This window comes from Falco punctatus, assembly GCF_963210335.1.
Source record: "Falco punctatus genome assembly, chromosome: 4".
Classification (NCBI taxonomy): Eukaryota; Metazoa; Chordata; class Aves; order Falconiformes; family Falconidae; genus Falco; species Falco punctatus.
This window is the reverse complement of record NC_137583.1, coordinates 28118990-28129579: the sequence shown is the minus strand read 5'-3', so window position 1 is coordinate 28129579 and position 10590 is coordinate 28118990. Positions and strand designations below refer to the sequence as shown.

At 49.2% G+C, this 10590-nt stretch overlaps 1 protein-coding gene across 1 annotated transcript; it reads left to right on the top strand.

Moving 5' to 3' along the window:
* Positions 1–1189: 1189 nt before the first annotated feature.
* Positions 1190–2962, top strand: LOC308063506 (chemerin-like receptor 1; the record flags this gene model as incomplete). Its single annotated transcript, XM_080386568.1, has 2 exons — positions 1190–1294; positions 1859–2962. Exons 1-2 carry the CDS (start codon positions 1247–1249, stop codon positions 2960–2962), a joined length of 1152 nt encoding a protein of 383 aa, XP_080242694.1. The 5' UTR covers positions 1190–1246.
* Between the last annotated feature and the right edge of the window lie 7628 nt (positions 2963–10590).

The window sequence follows — 10590 nt, the reverse complement described above, 5'->3', positions numbered from 1 at the left end:
GAACACGCTCCGGAAGTGCCTGGACCAATCAGCGTCGTGCTTTCCCCCCTCCCCGCGTCCTATTGGTCCGCACTGAGGCGGGGCTGCGGCGCTGCCCGCACGTGGCTGTCGGGGCGCTGGTGACCTTGGCCGGGGCGGGCGGCCGGCGGGGGCTGGGCTGCTGTCACCGCTCTGCCATCGACCCTCCACCATCACCCCTCTGCTGTCACCCCTGTACTGCCCCTCTGCCATCACCTCTCTGCCGTCGCCCCTCTGCTGTTACCCCTCTGTGGCCGCTCTGCCGTCACTCCTGCTCTGCCATCACCCCTCTGCTGTCACCCCTCTGCTGCCCCTCTGCCATCACCTCTCTGCCATCGCCCTTCTGCTGTTACCCCTCTGTGACCCCTCTGCCGTCACCCCTCCTCTGCAGTCACTCCTCTGCCATCACCGCTCCTCCGCCGTCACTCTTCTGCCGTCATCCCTCTGCTGCTCCTCTACTGTCACCCCTCCTCTGCCGTCACTGCTCTGCCATCACTAGTCTGTTGTCACTGCTCTGCCATTACCCCTCCTCTGCCATCACCCTTCTGCCATCAACCCTCTGCCATCACCCTGCTGCCATCTCCCTGCAGCTCTCCGGCCCTGCCTGCCATTGCCTGCTGTGCACCCCAGGGGAACTCTCCCCCAGCCCCGGGGTGCTCCCTGCACCCCCAACCCTGGGGTGCCTCTCGCTCTCCCACCGGGCCGAGGCCAGGAGCCCCCCCCCCGCCCTGTGTCAGGCAGGGAGCACTTCCAGCCACCCCAAGGTCCCCCTGGCCGGGCTGCTGGCTGAAGCCATGTCTCCAGGCGAGCAGGTGTGCTGGGCCTCGGCACAGGTTGGTGGCACCGGCATGGCACCACTGCCGTGGGGAGCAGAGCCTGCCCCATCCCCCAGCTGCAGCAGGGCAGCCCCTGCACCCAGCGGGGTGTCCCGGTGCTGGGGAGGAAGGAAGCTGCCTTGGGGGGCTGAGTGGTGCAGGCAAGAGAGGGGCCATGTCTGCTTCCTACTTTGAGTCCGGGTTAGTGGGTGGGCTTGGCCAACCGGCCTGAGGGAGCCTGCGAGCACTGGGGCATCAGGGGTTAAATCAATGCACCACAAATTGAGGAACAAGATTAGGGAATAAAGTGATCCTACTAAATTCCTCGTGATCCCAAGCCATGGGAAAATGGGACGAGGCAGCATGAATCACTCCAGGGAGGAGCAGCGTCTCAAAGGGGAATCAGCCAGGAGATGAGACCACCTACTGCGGGCAGAGCAGCAAAGGAGCACGGTGCCGCGGTGAGTGCTGCCAGGACCTGCTAAGGCAGGGTGCTGGGGCATGCAGCAGGTGAGGAGAGGAGAACCGTGGGCTGGCCAGGAGGGTGGTTTGTGGGTAAAGGGCTGAGGGTTACACCAGAACACACCTCGGGTATGGTCCTGCTGGTAGAGCGCACCACCCAGGAAGGAACTTGTTGAAGGAGTAGTCTTTAAACTTAATCTTTATCAGTCTAGATGGTTTTTGCTATCTTAATTTGTCATTGGTCATCTGATGAGGACTGGTCACAGCTGTGGCATTTGTGTTTCCATGGTTGTCCTGCTGGCTCACATCAGACTGCAGCTGTAGGCCCTTTATGGAGATGCTCTGACAGCACCCACACCAGCAGCAACACCTGGGTCATTTCTCTGGCAGTGCTGGTTTCTCTTAACTTGCAGATCCTATAGAGAAGGACTTAATATTAATTATATATTGTTATATATCTGACTTTGTGTATACATTTTGTGTGCAGTTGCTAGCAAAGATTTTCACCTCTTTTGAGCTGTAGGAGCTGCATGTAACAGTGGTGTGTACTGTTGTGGTTTCAGGACTCTGGCTTGCAAGCGATGGACAGTGTCTCTTCTTCCCCTTCACCCTTCTCTGCCAGCTCCCCCACCACGCAGTTTGAGAATGCTACTGCCGAGGACTACTACTCTGGCCTCCAGAAGAGCATGCACATCCTCTCCATGGTGGTGTACAGCATTGCCTGTTTGCTGGGGGTGACAGGGAACGGCCTTGTCATCTGGATCGCAGGCTTTAAGATGAAGAAGACAGTGAACTCTGTCTGGTTCCTCAACCTGGCCATTGCTGACTTCATCTTCACCTTTTTCCTGCCCCTCAGCATCACCTACACCGCCCTGGGCTTCCACTGGCCGTTTGGGAAGCTCCTGTGCAAGCTGAACAGCACCATCGCTTTCCTCAACATGTTTGCCAGTGTCTTCCTTCTGATGGTCATCAGCATGGACCGCTGTGTTTCTGTGACCTTTCCCGTCTGGTCTCACAACCGCAGGAGTCCAGAGCTGGCAGCCAGGATCGCACTGGGGACATGGGTCCTGGCTCTCCTTCTCAGTTCCCCATACCTTGTTTTTCGGGACACTGTGGTCAGTTCCAGGAACGTCACCAGCTGCTATAATAATTTTGCACTGTCGGATGACTACACATCCGAGGCAACACGGAGGCTGTGGAGGATGCGGCATAAAGTGATGATTGTAACGCGATTTTTATGTGGGTTCCTCATCCCTTTCATGGTGATTCTCATCTGCTACAGCATTGTGGCTGTCAAGCTGAAAAAGAGGCAGTTAGCCAGCTCTGCGAAGCCATACAGAATTATCATTGCTGTCACAGTCTCATTTTTCCTCTGTTATTTCCCCTATCATGTCTTCTCCTTGTTGGAAATATCCAAAAACTCTTCCAGTCATGAGATGAAAATGGCCCTTTACATAGGGATCCCTTTGGTTTCCAGCCTTGCTTTCTTCAACAGCTGCATCAACCCCATCCTGTACGTATTTGTGGGGCCGGATTTCAAGGAGAAGTTTCGCCAGTCCATCCTGTCGACCTTTGAAGGGGCCTTCAGCGAGGAGTCGGTCCTGGGCAGCCTGACTAGCAGGCGAAAGTCCAGGTCTGCTTCGGAAGCGGAGGTCCCGAGGGTCTGAGTGGGCACTGGTGTGCAGGGGGCAGTTCTTTTCTCTGCAGTTTCCCCTCATTCCAGAGCTATAATCGCAGGACTTTGGGCAGCAAAGGGTTGTGCATGCTAATGAAGATTTGATGGTTTAGAGGTATCTCAGATATACTATGACTTAATACACTATGGAAATGAAACAACTTGCTGGAGCTGCAGCAGGGTGGGTTGAAGTAGCAGCATTTTACTCCTTGTGCCACTTCCTTGGCTGCCTTGTTTCCCTGTACCATTTCCATCCTCTATGATCCGTCACACCTGGAAAAATGTCTCCCCGGCTGGCCGTGCTGAGAGGGCAACCACAGCCTGGGGGGTGGCTGCGTCATCAGACTTGGCTGCCTCAGTGCTGCTGATCTGTTCCAACTTCCAGTTTTTAACAGGGGATCCTTTATAAAATTTGCTGGGTTTGTGACTCCACTGGCAGAGCTCCCTTTGCTTTCCTCTCCTCCTGGCTCCCAAGGAGGGAGCCCTTAGGTGCTCTCCACACTGCCCCCCAGCCCAGGGTTACTTTGTACACTCCAGGGGGAGGCATCTGGGGAGAAATTCTTTTTGCATGTCTGTTGGGTTCACCTGCCTGCAGCGCTTTTGCACATGGCGAGCCGTGGGGAGACCTGTTCCCTGCCCTTACCAGACTTCCTGGCAGCTCATCTTTCCTGGGGTTCCACTGGGGACAAAATCAGGTGCAGCTGCACAGGTGGAGTAGAGCTGTGGCAGAGGTGTATGGCTGCACTGGAGGCATATGGCTGTGCTGGAGGAATACAGCTGCACCAGCATTTTGGCTGTCCAGAGGGGAAAAGGAGGGAGGGGAATGATATTCCATAAATCCCTTGTAGTTAAATGAGTAAAGAAAATACAGTACTTTCCCATCTATCATTCCATGTTGGGCTGCTAATGCTTAGGGAGAAAATAATAATAAAAAAAAAAAAGCAGCTTGAACGTGCAGTGGGATCCATCCAGAGGCACTGTTACACTAGTATCTTTTAAAGATATAGGGTTAAAGGAAATGGCTATATGTATTTTTGTAGAGTCTGGAATAGCTAGTAAAACACTCACCTTTTCTCTCCCCAGATGTGTGGTAGGACAAATTATTGGTTGTGCTCCAGTTACTCAGGTTTGATGTACAGCATAACTATTTCTGAGCAATGCTTTGTGTTCGTGTTTGACAATGTTTCCGGCCCTCAAACAGTGGAGATCTGACATTTTGTACTGCTGGTGAATGAATATTAAATCCCAATAAACTTATGTAAAACATACCCAGCCTGTTGTGTTGCCTGTCTGATAAAACACTTGTTGATCTAACCTGACTGAGCATGCTCATCTTTGGTAACAGAACAATTAGATAAAAAGATAAAATACCCAGAATTTGGAAACAAACCACTGGCATTAGGAGCAACTCTAATGACTGAAGCAGACACGGCTCGACCTGGATGTGAGGACTTGCCTGGGGCACTCTGTCCACGTGAGCCTGATTGCCAGACTGCAGTTTTGGCTTATCGTTGGGTTTCAGACCTTCTGGTACATTTGAAATCCAGTGGTTCAGAGAAGAAAGAAGAGCAAGTGTGGCTGAGCTGGGCCTGGTCAAGCTTCACATTTGCAGACTGCTCAGGATGAAGATGGTGGGGGTTTTCTTTCCAGGCTTTGCCAGCCTCTGAAACTCTTGGATTTTATTAAGTAGAAAACGTTGGTCACATAAAAGGGAATGGCAGTGTTGAGGTGCTGCCATTCCCAGCCCATCCCAGGCAGCTGAACAAGCCAGTAACTGTATCACACCTCCCTCTCCTGCCCTGCCCAATCCGCCTGTAAAATGGCCCAAGCTACCGTCTGTCCATTCATCCTGCCAGAAATCTGCCCCAGAGCCTTACTGCTCCGATAGCTGGAAAATCTCTGACTCCCAGCCGGAATGTACCAATTTACAAGTACTTCACGGTTCTGCATGGATGACATTCCTGAGTGAAAGCTATCATTTGAATGTGTTAGGGATTAATTATGGGTCTGTTGGGCCATGCAATATTAAATGAAGGTCGTGATCCTACAGGCACACATGCACTTAACCTTAAATTCATGCATAAGCCTGCTGAGAACAGGGAATGTAACAAGACCATCCATATGTCAAGCATGAGTGAACAGAGAGATTTACCTTTTGCCACAAATTACTGCCTGTCATCAGATAAAACTGCAATGTTTGCTATGCAGCATGCAATTCTAGGGCTATTTACTTGCTCCTGGTGGTAAACTACAACATCGATTACCATGTCAAGGTTGTGCAGACCAACGTTTGCTCTTTCTGTTTTTCCTTGTCTGTTTGCAGAGCCCACGTAATTCCTTGTGACAAGAGCCTTTGAGAGTGTTGCGCCAAGGCCTTGGACTCCTGTCATGCCTCTCTCCTCACCCCAGCACCCTTGAAGGTCAGGACTTGAAGTATTGACATGGTTTGTGGTAGGAAAGCAAATAATTTTCTGGGTCATACGGACATCCAAGGTGGGTACAGGATTTCCATGAGACAACATGACTTGAATGCAGCAGAGCGTCTGGGTGATCTAAGGGATTACCACTGGAATACCAGTAGGTAATTAACCTACAGAACACCATCTCCTCCCTGGTATCCTAGCCAAGCGCAGCATGCCTCCTGCACCGCAGCTCTGTTTCATCAGCTCACCCCATTCAGCTCCAGACCTGAGACCAAGCTGCTCTTTCTCTCTCCCTCAATAACCCTCCCAGAAGTTACTTCCACTCTAAGTGGCATGTTATTATGGCTGAGCAAAACAGCAATTCTGTACAAAGCTGAATGTCTCTCTGCCTGATGGGGAAGGGGCTGAGAAAGCTTTTAAACAGCCATTCCTGAGAACGCTTGCCAAAATACTTTTGGGAGAAAAAAAGAGGGAAGTAAATCTTTTATCGATGGTAATGGCCATTGCTGTATTACAGGATGCACTTGAGATATGGGTCTGCCATGCCGTGTCTGATCTCTAGCCTTTGTGCAGTGAGAAACCATGCTGACATCAACGCAGGGTCAGGCTTCCAAGGGACTCGTTCCAAGATAAATCCCCCATTGTACTGAATTCCCTCATATTCTGACTATCTCATTATCACAGCAATAATTGTGATAGTCCCTTATTCCCAACCAGGAGGCAGGCTGTTCATTCTCTCTGATACTTGTGCATGTCATCCGCTTATCTAGAAACGCTTGAATGAAAAAAGAAAAGAAAAAAAAAAGAGGAGGAAAATATTTTCCAAAGGCATGCAAACAATCCAAAGAGGTTGAATGACTCTTTTGGCAGCTGTGCCCCCCTCTGACGCAGCTTTGCTCTCAAGGCTCTTTCAGATGCGATCGGAGGGGTGGAACAGCCTGAACCCCCCAGTATTTGCAGTCATTGGGAAAGGTGCTGAACCTGCTGCCCCGCTGGCGTGAGGCCCTCATTGGTCCCGCTGAGGGGCCGATCCAACTGCCCCGCTCATACAAACTGCGGGCAGGGATGTGCAGAGCTGTTGGGGCATGCGGGGTTCAGGCTGTGCACGGCAGAGCCTCAGCTGACAGAATAAGCAAGTTTTGATAGTCAGAGCATTTGGTATGAATTAGCAGGCTTTAATACTTTGGTATTGAGCAAGGTAGATATGGAATCACCAAAACATCTTGGGGAAGAGCTCAGAAAGACTTGGCAGGTGATTTTTGGCTAGAGGTTTTGTCACAGGATGTGTCTTCTGAGTGCAGAAACTGCGCTGGCTGGAGCTGTGGTCCAGACCTACCTTCCAAGAAAGGTGGCAAGGGACAATGACACTTCACTAGCTGGCACAGATGAGAAGAATCACGTCATGGGGCCAGTTCGGGTGATGGATGACAGAACTTTGTATGCTGAAAAGAGAATTTGCAGAATCCAATTACAGACTGGTTGTGTCCTGTACTGATTCAATCACAGACCTAAGTGGCACTGGATCAGCGTTACACTTTTGGTCAGACTAGGGTCTAGCAGGATGGTAAGATATTCTTATACTTTTAAGCAAGTGAAAGTAACTGTGTTTTTTTAATCATGCTGAGGGACAACCATGGTGTAAGTGGATCTTGCAACAGAGCTGCTTCTGTAACAAAGACAGGATCTTAGATGATGATGTATGAAGAATCTCAAGGAGTTAAAGTCTAGGGTGAATCACAGCACACAGTGGGTCCTCAGCCTCAGTGGATTATTGCTACATCTGGCAGTTCTACGCTGTTTTAGCAAGCACATAAGTCAGGGATCTCAACAGGAGCTGTTGCTGCCTCGCTTTGGAGGAGAGAGCGCAGCAGGTGACTCTGGAGCTGGGAGAAGCAGCAGAGATATCAGGGAGGAAACCAGCCAAGAAGGACGTGGCAAGCAGTAGCTCAAGAGGAGAAGGTATTTTCTCCTTGGAACCTGGATGAAAGCATGGAAATAGAAACTGGGCTTAGAACATTAAAGAGGGAGGAAGGAGTGGGAGCGGAGACAGCCTTGAAAGTACCAGCAGCATGATGGTGGGTGCTAACGAATGGGAGGAAGACTGCAGCAGATGAGGAAGTTCTCATTAAGGAGAACTTAATGAGACAATAAAAGCCTTTGTGAAACCTAGTAGTTCCCCTGCCTTTCCTCTGGTGAAACTCTCCTAGTAGGTAAAACTTTTAAGTGTCCTACTCTTGAGCTTGGGGAATCAACTTGCTAGGTAAGGTCAAGCAAAAGACAGTGCATGAAGGTCTGACAGCAGAACCTCTTCCAGATCTTGCTGAAATCAGTCGGGTAACAATATGGCAAATTAGAGGACTGATATTAGTAAAAAGCTTCTCTATGAAGGAGAGATGTTGATAATAGTGTTAGAAAGTGGTGCAGGCCAAGTGTTACCCAGGTCTCTACAGCATTTCTTGGTGTAGCAGCTGGGTGAGGGTCCCACCCAGCATGGGAGTTAACCTGCTATCACTCATCCAGGATCAGTCCTGATGGCACCAAACCGGGAAGGGAACGGGCTGCTCTTTGCTGGTTGCACTTTGCTTCTTCCCTGCACCTCACTCAGCTTCTGTTGAGCTGTACAGGGCAGAGTTGGTACCAAATCTTTCTTTATGCTCCCTAGTCTGTCTGTGTGCATGTAAAGCACTGGATCTTTTCTCCTGTGCTCCTGAATTCTGGTTTAATTTGCAAGCTTGCTGTACAGTGACCAGTGATGAACTCAGGCCCTTCCTGTGTGTTTGCTAAATGCCTGTACAGGGCATGATGCATGTGTGCTCTCTGTTCATAGAGGAGCTGTCGCTTAGTGCAGTAAATGGAAAGTCAATGCTGGGACCCAGTAGGTAGAGCAGAGAGGAACAGGGCACTAACTAGTGTTGGGCTCTAGCTGTGTAGCTGTTCAAATTCCCTAAAATGACATGACTTCGCCATCCAGTTCAACTGCTTTTGACTAATGGCAAACCATATCCGTGAACGGAAGGTGATGGATGTTAACTGGATGTTATACAGACTTTGCAGGACAGAATGGCACATAGACGCAGCAAAGCAGAGAATCTGAACAAAGCAAGAGGTGCTACTGCCGGTTCTTGTTTCAGGGTAGTGTTTGTTCAAACCCTTGCCCTCTCACCCAGCCTGAGAGGTTTGCCTGTGCAGTGACCTGTTAAATTCTGGGTATTCTAACAAGCCTCTTGTCTCTTTGTTTGAAGGCTGGTTGGAGATAACCCCGTGTTGAAGCTGATGCGGCAGATCTGTTAGTCACTGCAGACTGACCCAGAACTGAGAGCGTGGTTAGAAACAGGAAAATAAACTGAACTTGGTGAGTATTTGGTCAAAGCCTTATGACTCAGAAGGAACAGACTGTAACAGAGCAAGTCTGTGCCTATTTACTGCAGACAGCCAAGCCATGGCTAGGCAGTAATATTTGATAAAACAATAAGAGAGTGCTGTCTGCTTACCGAGCCCTTCACAAGGGTAAGACATGTTCTCTGCTCCAGGGCCTTTTTTTAAGGCACTTAGATTCCCAGACATGGGGAATGCTATTTTCCAGATGACTCTTAAGAAATGATAAAGCTACTTTTCCTTCCCTTTATTCATAAATGCATTTATAGCTGCTTTGAGTTCTGCCTCCCTAGCTGGATAATATCCAAGCCATCATCTTCTGGAAATTAGACCCAGTTGTTCCCAAGACAGTAAAGCTCAATGCAGGGAAGAAGGGAGGTGGTGGCTGTTAGGCTGTGCTCATCGTGGAGGTGCCAGTATGCTCCAGAATCCCCCAGCAGGCTCAGAGGGGCTGCGTAGGGTAGAGGACACTTTTAGGATACCTCATAGGATCAATCGTTGAGAGAGACCAGACCTATTCACACGGCTCTGTTGGATTAAATCAAAACATTTCTTTAGTGTACTATGTCTGATAATTCTCACCATTAGGTGGTTTGGTAAAAAAAAAAAAAAAATAAATCCACTTTTTTTTTTTTTAACCCCCACTTCCCAGCCCGAAACAAACAAAAAAGCCAATCTGGCTGAGCAGTGATGGATGGAGCTCAGGAAACTGGAAGACAGTAACATTTGTCTTCTCTCAGGTGACAGATGCAGGCTGTCGTCCAGCCAAGCACTGGATGAGCAGTGCCCTTCACCTTGGCTGGACTAGGTGCAGGGGCTTGTTTTGTACAAGTCTGCTTGCCAGGGTTGCATCTGGATTAAGAACAAGAGCCAGTATATTCACACCCAGCAAATTTTCAGAATTCCTTAGATGACCACTTGATTCATTGTAAATAAAGTAAAATCTGGGTGTTCACTTGGAGCAACTATTTCTTAAACTCCTAGCATTTGGATAGCATATTGTAAAATTAACAAATCCCTCTCCCTTGGGAGTGGAGATTTAAATTCACATTCCTCTGACCAGGAAGACAGAGGTGGGAAAGAAATTGATTTGCTCTGAGAAAACAAAGGCAGTAGCCTTATAAAAAGGATCAGAGATTAGAATCTTTTAGTTCCTAGTTCTGTGGTTTGCTTAAGCAATGTCAGGAATTTGGGGCAGCACAAATCAAATAGTCAGCAAATTTTGGGTGCCCTAGTGTATTGAAAAATGCTTCTGGGGAAGGCTGCTAATTGCATTATGGGTCAGTGCTTCACCATGTGTTGTTTCTAGCTGTTCTGCCTTAAACTGCTCTGCCATACCAGCCTGTAGTGAAATCCTGTGATGAAGACTGATGCTAAGAGAGAAATCTCTGCTAACAAAAAGCTCAAAACACCCTTTCCCTTTGTCCTAAAACCCCCAAAACAAAACAAAAAAGAACTTACTAGGGTCAACGACCCCAAATCAACTGTGGAAGCACCAGCCATAAACAGAAAAATACAGACTGAGAAGGGTAGGGGTGGTGAGGTGTTAAGAGAGGTCTGCTCTCTTACACCTAAGCGTAGTTCAGAAGAGACTCTAGGCAAGGCAGAGGATCGTTGTTGCATCTCTGTGAGGGTACAAAGAGGCTTATGGCCTCTCTGCTCACATATTTCAAACAGATGTCTTTGCTTTGTATGAGTGCTGCAAGTGGAGTGCTCTACATCTGGCAGCTGCCCCGCAGCTCCAGGTTAAAGTGCTCTCCTTCCCCAGCTCTGAGTCTGTTGAAAAAGCAAAACAGGAGACAATTCATGCAGTCTTGGAAGG